Source organism: Poecile atricapillus, chromosome 4 (assembly GCF_030490865.1).
Source record: "Poecile atricapillus isolate bPoeAtr1 chromosome 4, bPoeAtr1.hap1, whole genome shotgun sequence".
In the NCBI taxonomy this organism is placed as follows: Eukaryota; Metazoa; Chordata; class Aves; order Passeriformes; family Paridae; genus Poecile; species Poecile atricapillus.
Window position 1 is genome coordinate 52,765,419 of NC_081252.1, and position 20,393 is coordinate 52,785,811.

A 20,393-nucleotide genomic window follows, 5' to 3' on the forward strand; every position below is an offset into this window, starting at 1 on the left:
ATAAATTTTTGCACTTTAGAAGGCAAAAATTCCCTATCAAATAATTTAGAAATGCACAAGACATTATATCCCAATTCAGAAGCAGCAGTGGGAATATAAGAACATGTACGCATACACACAGGACAGCATTCTGCTCAACTTCCAAGTTCAAGCATCAGTAAGCTGTGTTAAAGAGAGAAAATGAGCCTGAAGAGCCTAGCAAGTTACATTTAACACTCTTTTTATTGCAGTAGAAATTTTAGTTTTTATAAAATCCTCAAATTACAGGATATACACATAATCAATCTCATTGCAAGTCTTTAGCAGCTGTAGAGCATTAACTGCATGCAGTTGCTTCTGCAGTATTCTATAAATAGCTAATCATGTTCAGAGAGCAAGACAAGTAGTCAAAGAATATCATATTCAATTACCAACTAGTTCATCAGTACCAAGAGGCTGAGCAAAAAAATGAAATAAGTTTATAAATACATGGCTCTGATCTAAAAACTAATACAACTGGAATGTTGGAATGATATCCATATCACAAACAAGATAACTCAATAGTTACAGGAAAATACTTTGCTTCAAGACTATTTTTGAAAGATTTTCTCATAAGGTTTCTCTGACCATGGAAGAATAGTTAAGTTCAGTGCTACAGAAGTTTACAAAAGGCCAATGAAAGCTCTTTAACTTTATGCAATTAGAATACTAGCATTAACTACAGAAAATTCGACAAATATTTTGCCTTGAGTTTCTGGAAAGAAGTTGTGTTCAGAGAGATAGCATTATTTTTCCATTACCTACCCTTCAGCTGCTGGGTAAATGCATCATCAGTGTAATTAATTTATGCACTTAATTTAATATTCACTTCTGTAGCCATGACACTGGCTTCAGATCAGTCATCAGATGGATTTATGCCAAGAAATACTACACCCATTTGTTTCAGAAGATGCCTAAAGAGGTGTGATTCTTTATGCAAATTTCCTATCACAATGAGGGCCTCAGAAACTGGAGTAACAATTTATATAGAGCTACCTACAGATTAATTTTCTAAAAAGCTAACATGCTTGAATTACTGCAGTCTCACGTTTGTGTGGACACAAGAACAAATCTGCACTGACTTTGCAAAAGTTACTTCAATAATATTGATTAGTTCATTTGAGACATGGTTAAAAGTTTAAGCATTGCATCTTTGTCTGAAAATCCTACAGGTCAGCAGATTGGCTTGGTAAAACAACTCGTTATGACAAGAAAACTGCACAGCATTTTCTGTGATCAGTCTTGGTATTTCTTCCAACAGTGTAATTTAAGATTATGTCACAAGGTAGAAACATGAGAGAGTTCTTTTTAAGTATTATTAATAAAAATAGCCTCTCCTTCAGAAAGGAGTGTTATCTCTGTTAGCTTGATAGAGTTTAATCCCTTGTGTTAACTTCAAAGTGGGCTGTATTTCTACACTGAGTAAAGTAAACTGGACAAAACAGTTCTACAGATACATTTAGTAAGCAGAAGAATACTGTCCAAGTGTACTGCATAGGTATGTGTATCAACTGCTATCCACTGGAGACACCCTAAAGTAACTATAGTTCCAACTAACATAAACCTACTGAGCACAGATCTCTTATAGTAAGTTTCAATCTCAAACAATCCTTGATTTAAATAAACAAAAGAAAACAACAAATTTGTATGATGGGGCACATTTTAGGTAGGATGTAGCTACTTTTCTCATCAATTAACAATACAGCACGGTTAATTTAAGTTTCTATTGTTTGTTTTTGATATGCTAAATTTCATATATCTCCAAGAAAAGCATATATGTATTTTTATACAGCCTGGAGTGAGATCAGTGTAAAACCAGGAATTTCCAATCATCAGCAGAAGTGCCAGCTGCTCATAATGTTCACAAAACACAAGTGCCTGAATTTGGCTATGCAACAGTTGGTGCCAATCTGCTTATAAAGGAAATGCCACTGAGGCATAGTCTTCTTACAAAAACAGGGCACGAAGGCTTCGTTATTAAGTGTTCAACAACGATCCTGAGCTCGGTGAAGAGAATCCTGAAAAATCAGATTTAAAGACAGTTTTAAAATCCTACAGAATTTATCAGAAGTATTAAATATATATATCTTTTTCATTCACTTCTTTTCTCAATATCACACTCACATACACATTTTAAGTTAAATTCTTTAGACAAACTCAGTGCTCCTTCCAAGAGCTTCAGAATTCTTGACTTTGAAACATTAACATTTTAACTAATTTTATATCCATCTTCAGCTGGAAGTTACTGAACTAGAGACAGCAGAAAAACTCCACCTTCAAGAAAAAAAAAAAAAAAAAAAAAACCAGAGAAAAGAAAAATACTATAAAGGCTGCAGAACCACTATAAAAAAGAGAAAAAAAAAAAATGTTTTATCACAAATAGTGTAAGGAGCTAGGAAGCTATTGTGTTTGCACTACCTCTTGGCAATATGCAAGAACCCTTCTGCAGTGCACTGCAGAAGCAACTCTTAGGAGACAGACACAAGAAACAAAATCCTCATCACCGCTTTCCCTTAAAACTACAAAAATGCCAGCAGAACATTCTGAATAAACTAGTTCTACCGCACTAGTCAATTTTAGTATTGCACAGCTTAAATTATTTTTAGATACTGAAGTAGTAAAGCAACTTCATAGATGTTGCTGTTGTCAAAAATAAAGATATGTAGTAGCATGGAACAATTGATTTCTTGCAAAAAATAGGGAATAGAAGACATTTAAGCTTATGGTTCTCACACCTGTCTTTGCATACCATGGCTGCCAAAGCCACTTTCTTGCACTCTAGCAAGCCATTTTCTGATGAGTAGACTGGAAAGTTTGTTCACAAAATCTTATGCTATGCAATGGTCATAAGAAAACTCCTGAGAAAGCACTCACCTGCTCATTGGAATATTTATGATTTCAAAGTCTGAAGTAATGAACATGTTTAAGATCATCCACAGGATTTCTTTTTCAATATTACACAAGTTTTTGAGTGCCTGTTCATATTTGGGGTTAGCCTCAGATGTACCTAGAATCTAAAACTAAGGATATCTCTCTGATAAGAAAGACCTTCTTCTCCCAAAGTGTAGTTTTAACTAAAAAAGCATGTTCTGAATGGCAGTATATTTCTGATCACTTACATGAAATAAATCTAACCTTTAACCAGCCAGGGTTTTATTTAGTATATTAGGTGTATTTCACATTCTACAGTTGCCATTTGTAGATATAGTATTACGAGTTCTGCACTAATTTTAGAATGAAAAGTTTCTGAGTACCTAAGCACTATGCAGTTAAACACTAACTTCCAAAATCAATTTAGTACTTACCGACAGTACGGATTTCGCCGAGAAGAGTAGCGTAATGTAAGAAACCTATAGTAAATGAATGGTTGGAGCAGACTCCCTTGTCCACTGAAAAAGAATAGTTTAGTAGAGCTTATTAGTGACAAAAAAAACAAATAAAACAAAACACCAAAACAAGGAATTTTTCTAAGAAAAGCAAGCAAACTACTTGCGCTCAAAAAAAAGCTAGATTTGGGTCACATCGGTTCAGAAAATCTAGATCTGACAAGAAAAAGTACCTAACTATACACTTACAAATGCAGAAACATTACAGAATAAAACTGCTCAATGAAGCAGCTACAGAAATGCTGTTCTTGTATTGATTTTATATTTATGAAGTGTTTTTATATGCAAAGAATCACAGGAATGATGGTGGATATGTGTTCCAAAGCAAGAAAACACTTGTTAGTCAAGCCCAGAAACTGGCTGACATAAGTAGTCCAGTTACAGTGACCCTGTTCAATCTAATTGCAGCACTTTGAATATTGGACCATATTTCTAGCATCTTTTTCAAAACTTCTCAGAACACACTGCAGACAATTACAGATGTATAATGAAACTTTAATGCCAAGCTAATACCCAGTTATTTCAGTTACAGTGAAATTGGGCTTTGGTGTTTCACAAAACTACTGTTTGACATGGCTGTGCTGTGAAATAATGGAAACAGAGCACACAAACCATACACAACAAAGCACAGAAAAGCCCTAGGTTTTAGCGACTGAAGCCACTTTAAATAACACATTATTTAAAAATTATGTTTGAATTTAAACATGATGGTAAGTTCCAGTAAGTAGAACTCCTTCAAGTATTAGCAGCATCTTTACCCGGAAGAAAAATATGTGAAAAGTGAAAATTAAGTGAAAATGAGTTACAGAAGGGAAGAGGAAATCTTGAAACCTGTGCAGTATTGATAAACAATGTAATACGCTACAACATTTAAAGAACAAAATCTTGCAATAGCTGCATTTAACAATCAAATTATTTTTAAGTTTGGAATATGACCTTTTACAAGCTTCGGTATCTACAAGATGGCATATCAAGTAGCAACATTTCACACACTAAATTCTTCACAGAGAGGCAAAAGGAAAAAAAAAACCTATCCTAAGTTCAAAACACTTGAAAGTTTCAGATACTGGATAGAGCCTATCTGTCAGCTGGTAAGTGATCTCCAATGAAATGCAATCTTTGAGGTCTGAAGCATTGAAATGTTTAGCTGATATATCAAAAGACAAAGACAACTTATGCATCCTATCCAAGAAGGTAAAGCCTCCCTTCTATGAGAACACTCAAAACAAATGTCCCCACTATGCTCTAACTTGTATAGAAGAAAAGCTGCATTCCCCATCCAAATATTAAAAGGCAATGACCCAGACTTCTGTGACTGGCAGGTCATTATGCCTATACAACTTCAGTAGGATTCCAACATGTTCAAGATCCCTAAAGTGATTCAACAGGCTGCACAGCAGGCAAAATCAAATGGAGATTAAAAAACCCCAGAAGGATCACTGCTCAGAAGAAGCATAGGAGAGAATGCAACCTACTCCTGCTTGTATGCTTATGCACACTTTTTGCATAATGAAACTTAATCATTTAAATTTCAGGAATCAAATTGTCAAAAATACGACTTCATTTTCAGTGAAGCTGAAGATCTTAGTATTCTCCTAAAATAACCGAAATTAAACTTACTGAACAATGTACTGATAGAAATGTAGGCGAATTAAAGTTTCAAGCCTGAAAAACTCCCATGTGACTTATCACCCACACTATGAAAGGGAAGGTTTTTCGGTGCTCATTTACATCATAGTGAATGCCTTTTGATGTCAGGATGCACCAGCCTAAGAAGCCTAAGAATCACTTAAACTTTATTTGAAATTCCAGCCTTGGTCAGTGAGAACCAGACAAATGAAATACTATGATCTACAGAGAACTCATTTGCAAAAAACAGTCTTGTGTAGCAAGTTTCTAATTATTTAAATATTAATCATAATTCTTACCTGAAGAGCATAAAAACTGTAGCTGGCATCAGGAAAATTTCATTGCAAGCAATGAATTTTAGAATATTCTGTTGATTAGCATTCAGTTTCTCTAAGAGATTTCTCAAAAAGGGCAAACTATTTGAACTTCGTGCCTTTAAAGAAGAAAAAAATTGTTTACAGAAAACAAAAGTTACACCTGTCTTCATTAGCACAGAGAAAACAAAATACAAACAAATGCTATTTACCACCCATTTCAACATTTTAAGACTTCATCAGTTTTGAGATTAATATCCTAAGGAAAACTACTGCAGGCTTGGAACTCCATAATCTACAGAGTTCAACTAAAAGCATCAGATGTTGCAATTCCCTCATTTTAGGTTCAACCACACAGAGACGGCCACAAGCCTTGTTCAGTCCACCAGGAGGAAGTGCCCACAGTATCAAGATAACCCAGTTAGGAACACCAAAGCCTGGAGATACGTTAAGATGCACAAGGCAGTGCACTAAGCAGCAAGTCCAACTGACAAGTATTTTGCTTGCTAGTCTCATCCTGTACTTTGTTACTTTACTACTGAAATGGAACAATAAAATTCACAGGCTATGGTTTAGCTTAGAAAAGACACTTCTTAAGTTTCAGCTTTACTGTTCCACAGATTTTGTTTCCTTCAAAGAAAAGCATTTGAAGAAAAATAGTGTCAACTCCAACATATCCCACAGAAGGGGGAAAAAAAAACCCACAAAAAACAACCAACCCAATGAAGTCTTCTCAAATTCTGTGCTGAGATTCCATACCACAGTTTCACTCTAATTCCTCTAGTGCAGCCAAAGAAAACCAAACCAGAGCTGCAACTTAAACCTGTTTATAAACCCCAAGAATACCAACTGTATTAATTGTAACACATACATATCATACTTACATCAAGAACCTTCTTTGTGTATGTGGCAGCATGAAGCAAAGAGAACAGCAGAACTGGAAAAATACTCACTGAAGCAAGACATAAGGAAAATTACAGGCTGTGCAAGTGCTTCATTTCTCCATGATGTTATACTACACCAGTCATAGCTTGATAGCTCTTTGCAAAAGTTTGGCTGGAATAACCTATGCTGGATGAAGATATGTGTAAGTCTAAGACCTGTATTTATAGCTCTTCTTTTTGCTTCTTACACCTCTTTGCTATGTTTTTATTTACTTCAAAATATGGGTGTCTGCAAGTATGTGAAGTATAACATTAGACACCAGTGAACATCTACTGAAATGTGTTCTCTCTGCACAGAAGGCACGAGCTTACTACTCAAAACCACTTAAATACATGTAGTCATATTTTTTGTCAAAAGATGCTACAAAATTAGTTTCTTTACCAAAGAACATGCAGTTGCCAGCCATTCTGATATTACAGAGCAAGAATGTAGACATTTCTCTGCCAGAAGGATTTCAAGATAGGTCATTAAGTGTACATAGTGCAGCATAAAGTAATGTCAGCTCTGACATGTCACTTTTGACAATCCACAGGAGGCTATTTTGCAGACTTTATTGGTTTGATAACAACTTACCTGAGAAAGCTACTACTGAATCATTCTCTCTCTACATGATGAATGTCTGCTACAGTGAGAAGACATGTATAAACCCTGTACTGGCAATAAATGAAAATTACCAACTTCTCCAAATATCACTGGAGGCTGGTTATAAAATCCATCAAACTTAAGACTGAAAAAAAGAAAATCTAAGTAGCCAGAGAATGCAGTGCACTAATTATAGAGCTGATTAAACTGAATATGGATCAATCAACGTAAGCCTCTCATATTTTACACAGAGTATATTCTATAAATAGCAAACATCAAACTAGTTCAAACTAGTTTTTCAAATCATGGCAAAGGCGATAACAAGAACCATGTTTTTAATATATTTAAAAACATTAGCAGGATGACACAAGAAAAGGATACTTGTAACAGGGTAGGAATTCACAAAGATAAGGGAGTACAACAGGTAATGGCAGCTGTCCTCCAGCAAGGCCTGGGCCAGAAACACCCTGCTAAGCTGGAAGTGCGGTAGCCTTTGGTGTAGTCGGAGGGCACTGGTAAGAGCATTTGCCAGCAAGGCACGCTGATAAAAGCTTGCTGCTTCATGCAACCTGCAAATCATGAGAGGAGATGTTACCATGTGAACCAAGCTCAGAAGTCTGCTACCCTCGAGAATTGCATCATAACTGAACAATACCTGATTTATTTCTATTATTGTACTAAGGCACTATTGCCAAAAAATAACTCAGGTACTGTTTAACACTGACTTTACTGCAGGTGCCTAAGACAACTCAATATAATACTCCATTTACACACAGAAACATGCATTTACCACTACTTTATATTTGTTCAATACATTTTCCAAACAGATCTACAAGTGTTTTAAACCAATCTAAAATCTGTAAGCTGTTCTGACAAAAAGTACCCAAGCAACCTAAATAACAGCAATTTACCTTACATGAAAAAACAATTCTATGCAAAGGAAATCTAGAATCTAATCTAATGCTATTTTACAATATTATAGTACATACCCTAGTAGAGGCAGGACAAATAAAGCTGAGCAGTAAACTGTGAACAAGCGGGAAATCCACATTGCTGTATCCAACTTGTTAGCCATCAGAAATTGCTACATTGGAAAAAAAAAAAAAGAAAAAAAAAAGACCAGCCCAAACAGAAGTTGGTATCTTAATAGTTGCATACAATGAACATTCTTCCCAACCCTATTAAATTGCAAGTCTTTCTCCAACCTCAAATATAAGTCTGAAATTAAGCTTGAAGCAGAAAGTTGGGGTTTTTTTTTGTTCTGTGATACTTGGCTCATATGATATTACTAGTCAGATCAAAAATAGGTCAGCTTCCTCAAAACCAAGAGGCTCCTTTGTAAATTACAATCAAACACAAATATAGTGGTAAGAACTTCTAGAAAAATAGTTTTTTTATCCAAACACGCCTCACTAAACAGTCAGCTTCACAAATGTAATCACGTAGGATCTCTAGACCTTACTAACTTTTCCTTCAAGGTTTCTTTTGGAATACACTGCACACGCCTGGGGCTAAATCTCCACAATTCTTACTGATGGGGAAAAAATATAGGGTCAGGTAAAGTTAGCATAACTACCTCACAAGGAAAATGGCATCGTTTGATCGTTTGAAAAAGTAGAAAACTTTTCACAGTAATTCTGCACCACTGTTGTTGTTGAGCTCTCCCTAACCACAGCCCTCCTCAGTCCTGATATAGCCAAAATGCCAGAAAGGCTCTAATGAAACACAGAATGCTTTTGGCTATGTGTGTGTCAGAGTCAAAACAATAACCTCCTTCCATCTGAAACAGTTCATATTTTTTTCCAAATCTGGACCAGCTTTTGAAGATTCCTCTTTTCCTCTATATTCCTAGTGCATCTCTATAGAAATTACCAGAATCCTATAAGCAGTTTCATAATATAATTTTGTACCTTACTTGCACAAAACAACTACAGAAATGGCATGAAGCTTGTGTCAAGGCTATATTAGATTAACAGGCAAAGGTTTTTCACCCAGAGGGTGGCTGGGCACTGGAACAGGCTCCCCAAGGCAATGGTCACAGCACCAAGCCTGGCAAAGCTCAAGCGTCTGGACAATGCTCTCAGGCACATGGTGTGACTTCTGCGGTGTCCTATGTAGGGCTACACGTTGGACTCGATGGTTCCTGTGAATTCTTGTGATGATTTTCCCTATGCTACTACACGGAATCACTTTCAATTCAGCCATTTTCAAGAGCGGCGGCACACGAACAGCAGGCTTTCAATCGGGAAGCGAGAGCCGCTCAGCCCTTCCCGCACCAGGGCGAGCTGTGCCTCGCTGTCATTGAAGCAGGACCCCCCATCCGCCGGAGCAGCACCGCGGCCGGCCCGGGCCCCCCGGGCCCGGGAGCTCCTTACCACGGCTCCGCCGCCGGCCCCGCCTGGCATGGGCCCGTTCTGCGTGGAGTCCGCCATGGCCGCACCTGCGGGGAGAGAAGCGCCTCAGTTTGTGCCACACGGGCGGCCGCGGCCGCCGCCTCCCGAGCTCCCGTTCCCGGCCCGGCCGCGACCCACCGCAAGCGCCACACCGCGCAGGGAACACGCTCCGGCGGATCCGCGCTCCCGGATGCGGCCGGACGCCACTTCCCGCGGGCCGCGGGCTGCCGGGCAATGTAGGCGGTGACTGGGATGTTCCCGGCGGCGCTGCGGGGCGGTGCGGGGATGGCCCGGCCGCGAGTCTGCGGCTGCGGGGCGAGCCCGCCGGGCGGGACGCCGGTCCCTTCCTCGCTGTCCACACATCAGGTGCTCAGGTCCATCTGTGGGGCTTGTTCAGGGACACTTGCGTGTGGTGACAGCAACAGCGACAGTATTAATGCTCGCTGCGGCCCCAGCTGGGGGAGTGTTCGCTCTCTGAGGGCCGGCTGGATTTCCAGGGCTCTGGGTTTCCACGGCGAGCTGGCGAAGCTCAGTGCTGTGCATCGGCAGTATAGCGGGAATCGTAGGGTCACAGGGCCCGTGCAGTTCCCGGTGCTGCGGTGGCCTGCTGCTGTCACACAAAAACTGTGCAAGGTTGTGTCCCTGTGTTTTAGTGTCATTGGTTCCCTATAATGTAACAAGGCGGGGGGGAAACCTAAAAACGCACCTCTTCTAACCCACTTGGGCCTAAAGACTCTCAGAGGTATTATGTTTAAATGCAGGATTTTTGAAACAAATTTCTGAAATCTTTGGGCAATGATCATCAAACCATAAAGTTAGAGGGCTTTACTCAAGTATAGGTGTATCAGCAACCTCTGATAGGAGGATGGTACAAAGCAGAAGCAACCTTCTTGCTCACTCTCCAACATGCAACTTATGTCATTTGCAAGGTTTTATATAGGTTTAATACTCCCTTCACTAATCTTCCCCTTGCCTTGAGTATTGACTTTTTTTTTTTTTTTTTTTTTTTTAAATTTGCTGGATAGCTATATGAACATATTTCTCTTCTCATCTAGAAGTCTGTAACTCGTCTGAAGCGGCATCAAAGCAAAAGAAAAGATGTGTGCCTCATGACCAACACCTTTGACTTTTGGCTGCTATGGCTTCATGTGTTTCTGGATTTCTCTCAAGGATGTGCAGCAGGTTCCCCCTCCTGGCAGCATGGGTTTCAGGACAGTAAGCCGTCTGCTCCAGGTTCTAATCGTTCCCAGAGGCTTTCAATTCAATTACTCTCTAACAGCAAGAAGGACGTATTCCAGTGACCAAGGATGTTGGAATCAACATCTACAGTCAGCCTAATTTCTGGCTTATGGTGATTAAACCTGAAGATTGATTGGAAGACACTCAGGAAGAATGTGTAATGAAGTATGTTGACAAGAAAGGAGCAAGAGTCAGCTGATAGGGATTCTAATACCATAACATTTACAAATAATCTAAGCCATTTTAGGCTAGTTAACACTTTTAAATTGAAGAAGCAGAACCTGATTTCCCACTTCTCTCCCAACCATTCATCTCCAATTTAGGTGACTGGGAAGTAGGCACAAGAACTACCTTCTACTTTGAGATGATTTTTCTGTAGGTGGAGGAGACTACAAAACAGCAGTAGAGAATTAGGACTCTCAGTGTGTCTGCTGGGCATTCCCAGGTGTGTAATAAAAAGACTGACAAACATTTATGCTAAACCAAAATAAGGACTTCAAATATAGCCCAGTAAATTTAAGTTGAACCATTACCAGGTTACTATTCAAAATGAAATATTGATATATCCAGGAGATTTGTTTTTGATGCAACTGAAACATGAAAACCACTTGATGTTTAACTGAAATGTCACAAGGGAAGAAAATCTGGCTGGTGTTCAAGATTACTTGTACTTGTTAAATGAATCTGGGATGACAACTCTATGTCTGTAGCAAGAGTGCTTTTTCATTTCTTAGCACTTGTAATTTAGAAAGTACTCAATGCACTTCTATGCAAAGCACTCGTTTCTAGATTCTGGTTTGGTGTCTTGGTCATGACAGCAAAAGTTGTCTTTCACAATTTTGCCTCAATTTCATTTAAATAGAATGTAAAGCTATTATTTATTTCTGGAAGTTAAAGGATTTAAAAATGTCATACTTTGGCAGATTTAAGAAGAAATTGCCCTTTGCCCTTTGCGACTAGTGCCCTTTTTCTTCATACCAATCATTGTTTTCCTGACTTTCCCCTTTTGTTCTACACCTGTTGTTGCTTCTTGTTCGATGTTGTCTCTTCTGTTGAGCACTTCAGACCATGCTACTGTTTAGTTTAACTTGAAAGAAGACATTAAATTATATTTTTAAAAATCAAGTGTCAGCTATTGGCTTCTCCTTTTCCCAATTCTCTGCTATGACATTACTGATTGAGCCAGGAGGAGGAGCAGAAAATGCTCTGTGTGTTATTAATTATTTTGTTTCCAGCAGTTGTAAGAGGATTCTTCTATACCATCAAGGCACCCCTTTGCTTTCATGGGTGATTGATAGTTCAGATATTTAGAAGACTATCATTGGAATTGCTGAGGAATTATCTACCTCATTAGCAGTCCCATTTCTCCACTGTGGCAGTCAAACACAATCAGCACAGACATGGCTGAAATTGTAACTAAAATTTTCATGTTTTCCCCCCCAAAAATTTATACACCTATCAGAGAATTACTGATAGTAATGATACCTGGGATCAGCTTGCTCTTAATTTAAAAAGTTGTGGATGCAAAGGGATATATTTTGATCTTTTATGCCCAGATGTATACACCTACTTCCACTAATCCATTTGATGTCTCCTGGGGTTAAAAAATAAAGCACATTAGTCACACAAAAAATAAGTCACACATTTTAGAATTATATGGAAGAAAATATGAATACTTTACACTTTTTTAGCGAGGCTGAGACTGAAAGGCTGAGACTCTCCAGAGGCAGTGCAAGTTTACTAATGTGCATAACATCACCATTGATTAGATAAAGTTCAATGAAGACTGTAGGTCAAAAAGGTGAGTAATTTACTTGTGGGCACACAAGCAGTAGCATATGGGTAGAAATGGAATATATAACTCCAAAGCCATCATTGACAGTTTTCTTTTTAGTCACTATGTGTTTTCAGATGAAATCATATGCAAAATTCCATAGGCAATTTGAAGTCAGTTTGAATATCCAAAGAAGGCTCTGATGGTATTTCAAATTAATTACTGAGAACCTCATTACAGATGCTATGGAGATACTTTATAAACAATAATTCTTTGTCAATGCATTTTGACAGCCATAATAAATACTTTATAGAACTGGTATTTTGCATTAAAGTTTGTTTTAAATTTGAATTTTTTATTGTCTTTTTAATAGCATCACCATCACAAGCATGCAATCTTTTGTGGTCTCCAGTGGCATAAGTTCTCAATCATTTTAGCAGATGATGGTGTAGCATTGTTTAGGTGGTGTTCATCACCTTGCAGCAAGGGGCACTTGAGGTTCAAATAATGATTTATCTCTTGTGTCCTTCTTGATTTGAAAGAAGGCACTGTTGCTAACATCTGTATGCACTTTTCATTTATTTCAAATAAAAGAGTGAACATTCATCCAAGATTGATAGGATTGCAGTTCCTCATAGCCGAACTAGCTCCATTATTTGTATCAGTGGTGTATAATGCAAAGATAAAATAAGTTTTTATGCAAAGTTCTAATGAACAATTTGGTTCTTGTTTGTGCTTATCTCAAATCAAATCCAAATCTCAAGAAACAATAAAGGACATTGGGTAAATGCCTTTTTATATCTTTAAAATGCATTTTTCAGAAAGCAAAACAGAAGTCTTCTGTCTCTACCAGATTGCGTTGTGATTTTTGCTGGATGGTCTGTAGCAATATCAAATATGTTCTTCTTTCTTTTCCTTCGCAGCTGGCGTTTCCATTTACTCACCCTTCCTGGAAGCATTACCCTTTTAATCAGTGAGAGAGTGCCAAAGAAGTGAACAAGAGAAACCACAAAGTTTTTGAAGATGTGTGAAACAGATGTACAAAATTCCTTCCAGTTACTTTCTGTGTCGGCATTTTCATAACTCTCAGCATTTTGTTATATCCCTATGTTATTACAATAAATGACACTGAAGCTCCAAGTGTAAACTTAAGACTATACAAAGAAATATGATAACTTTATATATGTCTTTTGTAGGATTCAAGGTGTGGCACAAGGATTGTCATGTGATTGAATCAGAAAGCAACCTTGCCAGTGTATTTTATTTCAATGTCCTACCCATTAAGATCATGAAAAATATTGAAAATTTAAGAATGGAAAGAAAGGTGGGCAAGTGTTCTTTTAAAAATTAATGAAAGAAAGATTAGGAAGATTTTAGAAATCTGCAGCAAGAGACCGTATCAACAAATGGAGGAGCATAGTGAATTATAGATGTAAACTTTCGACTACCTGTAGTGCTTGATTATAAATACAACAGCAGGAGAGATTGATAAGCATCATCTTGCAAGCTCAGAGAAGCATCAGAAAGTGTATTGATCAATGCTGAACTCAGTACTGGGTTACTGGTAAATGGCTTCCTTATCTTGTACTGATCACAGGCTGCAATGAGGGAATCAAAAGAGGACAAAGGACAAAACCCCAAACCTGTGAGCTTTCCCAAGAATTTCTGTTATGATGTGAAGAATGTTAACTCTATGTATGCAGAGAAATGTGAAAGGAAACTTCACTTTTTAAAATACTGTCTGTTACATGATCTGAGCAAAACCCCATAAAGATTGATGACAGTAACACTTAACATGATTCTGCACTAATATCTAAAAACTAATAACACTATAATCTGTGGTCCTGTTTTCTTCAGCAGAAATATTACATTCTGCCACTCATTCAGTGCAAGCAGAAGTTTGCAGATAAATAATTAGGGTTGCAAGTTTTATAAACTGAATAAAAATGAACCATCGAGAAATTTTTTGCTTTTATCTGAAGGTGACACAAACCAAAGACTTGTTTTGCCACAAATATACCAGCCAGTATGTTGGGAATTCCATCCTATTCACATACAAAACTTTTCTCACACAACTACAACAAATGCAGGGGCTGCATATTTTTTGTTCTCTGCACCCACAAAGCTGCCTCTGGTTTCATTTACAAGCATCTTTAGACCTTTGATCATGTCTGTCTCCATCATCAGCATTTTTACCATCATCATAAATGTCCTAGGCAGTAAAGGTACACAGGTGTATACATAGAAGACCTTATTAAAATTAGAGGAGGCTTCAGAGAAAAGATTTAGATTTTGGACAGCTTTTTTACATAATCTAGTATGTTTTCCTAATCAGTAACTTTCTTCATTCTTTGTGAGATCCCATTCAGAAATTCAGCCACAGAAAACTGTATGGGTGATTACATGATAGGAATATATAGAAGTATTTTTAACATTTGATATTGGATATTAAATTTTAAGCATAGCTGACTGACATGTCCACTGACATTTTCCACGGGTATTTTATTGCCTATTTTGAAGGTGGGAATATTTTTATTCATTGGTGTTTATTCATGCATGGCATATCCAGTTCCAGGCATAGCAGGCAAGTGTTCCAGTTTATAAAATTATTCCCTCTATTTTTTATTTTATTCTCTGTAATTTAGTTACATTAAGTTTATAATCATTGCCAAAAAAAGGTTTATGCATATTATATCCAACAGTTTTTTGTGGCCACTGATAATCAATAGCAGCTTAAAACTTAGAAAAGATAAAGAACACATGGAAAGACAATCAGGTTAATTAGATTTGTCCTTCCAAACACTCATAGGTAAAGTCCATCCATTTAAATCCGATTTAATCATGTGCTGAAGTGGCATGAAATTGAATGAAATCAAGCTGTCCATAGCCCAGAAATGTTCTTACTGAGATATAAAAATCCTCAAGGATACCAATTAGTCAGATACTCTACCTGATAAGTCAAGGATAAGTTTCTTGCTCAGTCACAAAGCTTCTGATTTATATATTGACCAGAGTGACTGGTAACAGAAGGATATTCTTTGAGGCTCATAACTTTTTATTGATTCTGTGCTGTGGCTTTTGCAGAAATGACCTATCTAACACTTCCTCTTTAGCAATCTTTGCTTGTTTATATAGAGTCAGTAGTAATTACTTCATTAGGAAAGTGAAATACAGGAAGATTTTGGTTCAAGGGAAATATTTGACATTTGCACAAGGGAAATTGTAAGCTATCTAGAGAGGATCAAAGTAAAATGAAGAGTTAAACATAGTAAGATTATTGACATATATGACAGCTTCTGAAATTTAATAGTCAATGTATTATCAGTCAGTGACTTGGGAAGAGAAACACAAGGAATTCAGGGTATGGCTATAGAAAACTGAGTACACTCACTCAGCTTCTTTACTGAGGTTTAATGGGACTTTTGGTGAGTTATACTATTTATTCTTCCTGATAGGAATTTCAGTCTGTTGCACAGTTCTAGAAAGTAAGCAAATTCTCCTAATCAAAAGATAAAACTGAGATTTAAAAAAAATACATTCTTTAAGTTTGCTCTACATTACAGTTGGTCCAAGACTACTATAAATAGTCCTTACATGGCACCTTTGTTTTAATCTTCATGGATGACATTAGAAAGAGGGTCTTCATTAAAAACCTTGAAATATTAAAAACTCCGGCAAGCTCATCACATGGTTCCTGCAGAGTCTTTTATCTGCAGCAATAAAAAATGTGTGGATGTAACATTTAAAATAATTTTGACAGAAGCTGGAAAAAAAGTTCTGGAAGTTCACCCAATGCAACAAAATTCAATGACTGCATGAATAAGCAGGAAAGATACTTAAAGGAAAAGAAACCCAGACAGTTCTCAGTATAATTCCTCTGTCAGCCCATTGGGGAGGCAGAAGCAATGGGGAAATATCCTCAGCAAGTAAATTCATGATGAGTGAGGTAGGAAACAGGAAGATTTTTGGCCACTAGGAGTTATTCATGCTTTTGAGCAGCATTCTAGGATTAGGACTGACAAATGTGGGGAAAAAAAAGAAAATGGGAGAAGAAAATGGGAGAAGAAAATGGGAGAAGAAGAGAAAAAATGTAAAGTTTGATTTCTATACTGATTTTAGCACAATTTTTAAAAATGCCCCAAAACCAGAGAAATAGAGGTATTAAAATAGCTAAACATCAGTCTGGAGAAGGTTGAATTATAAGAAGAGAGCTGTAGCAGGCTTAGTGAAAGGAATGTGCTTGGCAAATGAGAGATGAACAATAGGAAATGAGAGAATAATTTACATGCAGCAGGGTATGAGTCTGTATCTTTGAAGATTTTTGAGATTCAGACATAGTCCGACTTCAAGAGGGGAGGTTGGACCACCTAGTCCCTAAGATCCCTTCCAATCAATATTTGTTTGGTTTTGTGCAAAGTGGGAATCTTAAGCAGCAAAAATGAAGAAACTGGAACAACTAGTGATGGGTGTGACACCCACCATTGTCAGGATAGCAATACCTCATGGAGTCGCAGACATATTTTTAAGAGGTACTGAAGGATAAGGAGTCTTAAAGATTCATAGGAACTAAAGTGATGAGTAACAGTGAAGGTTAATAACAGAATAAATATTTTAATGTATTCCATCATTATGAGAAGTGTTAATTTCTAAGATACAGGCACAAGAATACAGGTTATTTGTATCCATATAGTGCAGATATTCTGAAGTTCTACAGCTCACAAACTTCCTCATCAATACTGCATCAAAAATCTGAGCTGCTACACCAATCTTGAAAAATTTCTATTATAACTATTTATTGAAAATAACACTGGACTAAACAATTGCAAGTTGACATGGCCCAAAATAAATTGAGTAAACCATAGGTATTTCTCTAAGCTTTTTATATTTTACAAGAATATCCATCAATAAATGAAGTAAATTACTAGTGAGGCCATCCATTCGGAGACATTCAAGTAAAAGTAAAATAAGAAAAGAAAAGAAAAAAAAATAAAATATATGCTACAGCAGAATGTTTGTAACCCCTTCCCCAGTATCTTAAAATGACCAGGAGGAAAAAAAAATTTCAATATTAGGGAGTGTAGGCTGGTGATATAAGTTAAAAAATAAGGAGCTGAAACAGATTATAAAGATTTGTATTCTTCAGAGGTGTAGTGGATTTTATGAGAGGACAATAGAAGATAATTGCTTTGTATTAGATAGCAGCAGGACAGGAATGCAATTAGTTAGGTTGAAGCTGATATAAAAAAATAAAGGAGTATAAATTGTTAATCCTGTATTTGAAGAATCTGTAAGATCCTTACAGTGAAAACAGTGGAATTAAAACATCTAAAGACTCTTAAAATGGAGTTTTAGTAAATTTATACAGCTTGAAAACCCAGATGATTCCTTCTGGGATGCTAAGAAAGTCTCTGAATCATCCATAGAGGGTTTGAGTTAATTGTACCCATTAATTAGGAGGTGTGAAACAACATCAGACATGATTGTTTTTACTGTTTTGTTTTAAAGGACACTATGAACAAAACCACAAAATGAAGAGGATTTCAGTGGTTAGTGCATCCTTTAAGAACTACTGCTGCTAGTGCTGCTACACTGAAACTCTAAATAATTATTAATTTTTAATAGTGAAAGTGTTTCTCCATCATGCATATTTATTGTTTTGTGATTTTCTTTCAGTAATCTCAGAAAAGTTGCAATTCTGCTATTTCTGAGAGAAAACACTTTTGCAAGATGTCTGAAAAAAAAGCATTTCTGAGGTTCTGTGACTAAAATGAGATGCCATAGTGGATTCCATAGTCAAACAACTAAAATGTTGCTAAAAATTTGCTCCTGGCTTTCAAGCTGGAGACAAAATTCACTTGGAAGTGTCTAAAAAACAAGTCCCAAGGCTTGAGAACAGTCTGTCAATGCTATCCCCAAGCACAAGGTAAAATCTTGACTTTCATCTTAATTTCCAAACATCAGTCTCCCAAACTTCACTGAGTTTCCAGTTGCTGGCTTCCTTTTGAATCTCTCTTGGGCACCAAGAAAGTCAGAACCTCATTCATCAGCTATAATCCCGGGATCAGCTTCTCTACCACATGAATGCTTTGGACCAGAGGTACTGATGAGCTAACAGCCTGAAATATGGACAGAGAGCAGGTCAGAGAGAAATTCCCACAGACAAAACAGGTCCTCTTCAAATTCACAAAGAAGATGTGACACTTTTGGCCAGGACACCAAACATTCATTCAATTAACATGGTGGAGTTGCCCATGATTCAGATAAGGGCGCTGTCAGAACTCTGAACAAGGTAACCACAAAAGGTCTGACTGCTCACAGAACCTGCTTCCTCAATAATATTTTCTAGTGTGTCTGTTTTTATGAAGACCTCAGCTCAAAAGAAACAACTAAAGACGTTTTTCCAGAAAAAAATATGAATATTGGTAACATTTGCTAGTCCAATGACCTTGCTATGCCAGAGTGGCAGTGTACACTTCTAACTTTTAAATATGATCTGTATTTTAAAACAGTTTTATACCAGATGTGCCTCAGGCGTAAACCATAAAATTTAATTATTTTCACCTGTAAGCATCAGCTCATGCAACAAAATAAAACTTGTGTCAATCAAATATTCCTTTGTCTTGGCTTTACATATGCTTATCAGAGTAGCATATGCTTTATCATGTAGCAATAGAGCTGGAAAATAATAATTCAGAAGTAAAACATGGATGAGTCAAAGAAGAATATAAATAAGAATTTGGAGATCTAACTGTGACTTTTGATTAATGTTAAAATTATTAGTGAATCATCAGGTTAGTACATTTCTATTGCTTAAGTATTTTTACCTTTAATTAGAATATAATTTAAAATAGCCTTGTGATACACAAAAAAAATCATCATAAGAAAATAAATAGACTGTTGTCCTCTTTACTTGTTCAAATACATGGCTATCAAGAGGACAAATGTCTTTTGTATCCTCCTGTCAAGGTGAAATCCTGTGTACTAGTGCATGGCCTAGAGAAGAGCTGAAATGCTGCAAAACTAATAAAAATAAATTTATAGTAGCTAAAGGGAAAGGTATGGTTAGTGGTCAAATATATTATTTTATGCCAAAAGAATAAGCTGAATTTTCACATCTCTTCTGAAGATGCTACATCTTGCTCAACAAGATACAGCAGGGCCAGAAGACAGATTTGTTTTCATTATGTCCCTGTCAGTGGTAGGAAACCTCACAATTGATTCTGTTGTGATAGCAACATCATATCCGATGCAATTCAACTCTTCCTCTCACTAAACTCCAGTGAATGAACCTCAGTAACATAGCAAATCAGTGGTAACCTTGGTTTTGAAATACATTTTGTCATTCTGGAGTTAATAAGAACTCTTACATAGTAAATGGGTGATGAACATGGGTGAATTTTCTGCAGTTTTCTCAGGGTACAGTTTAATGGAGATTTAAAGCATTATGATCTGACAGTTTGTATTCTATGTGTACTGAAAAATTAAAATCCTATCTTGTCTTTCAAGCAAGGTCATTTATGATAATCCAGATGTCTCATTATCCAGAAACTGGATTATGCCTACTCATTGTTTTTGAAAACTAACTAGACCAGTACGTTTTTACTTTTTCAGTAAGCACTAAGAGGTGCACTTACTTGGTTAATGTGACCCCACCTACTTCAGTCAGGGCCTCAGACTGCAAAAGCTCAGGAATAGAAAAAGAAAACAGCAAGATTTCTTTTAATCTGAGCAAGTGCAGAATTCAGCAGAGTCTTAATCTTTGAGGCCTTTAGATGAAGTGATTACAAAAGCAATAAAACACAGAACAATGATGACTGCAAATAGTATGTTCATCATTTATTGTATAATTATCTCAAAATTTCACTGGAGATCCTCACACTAAGATTCTTCTTGTTTAAAGTATAAAACAATCTAACACTGCTAAAAAGGTCACTAGAAATGAATAGTGAATAATATTTATTACAAGAAGGATAGTTAGGAGACGTATTTTATATGTTGAAGGACCTTTTCAGTGGTGTTGGCATCCCAGTATTTCTGGCATCTGCAGACATAGAATTGCATGATATCTTGTAGGAATGGTATTTCTCAAAGAACAGCAAAGTTTAGTAGGAAC

At 36.9% G+C, this 20,393-nt stretch overlaps 1 protein-coding gene across 1 annotated transcript; it reads right to left on the reverse strand.

Annotated features, from left to right (window-relative positions):
• Window positions 1-203: 203 nt before the first annotated feature.
• Window positions 204-9,501, reverse strand: TMEM33 (transmembrane protein 33). Its single transcript, XM_058837846.1, has 8 exons — window positions 9,406-9,501; window positions 9,250-9,314; window positions 7,864-7,958; window positions 7,256-7,443; window positions 6,232-6,299; window positions 5,333-5,466; window positions 3,324-3,407; window positions 204-2,036 (listed from the first exon to the last, which is right to left on the reverse strand). The coding sequence occupies exons 2-8, from the start codon at window positions 9,304-9,306 to the stop codon at window positions 1,907-1,909; spliced, it is 756 nt and encodes a 251-aa protein (XP_058693829.1). The 5' UTR covers window positions 9,307-9,314; window positions 9,406-9,501; the 3' UTR covers window positions 204-1,906.
• Between the last annotated feature and the right edge of the window lie 10,892 nt (window positions 9,502-20,393).

Coding starts and splice junctions, on each gene's coding strand:
- TMEM33 (XM_058837846.1), bottom strand. CDS start 9,306: ATGGCGGACTCCACGCAGAACGGGCCCATGCCAGGCGGGGCCGGCGGC. Junction 7,959..9,249: donor GGGCCGGCGGCGGAGCCGTG/GTAAGGAGCTCC, acceptor TTTCCAATGTAG/CAATTTCTGATGGCTAACAA. Junction 3,408..5,332: donor ACAGTTTTTATGCTCTTCAG/GTAAGAATTATG, acceptor ATTCTTTTTCAG/TGGACAAGGGAGTCTGCTCC.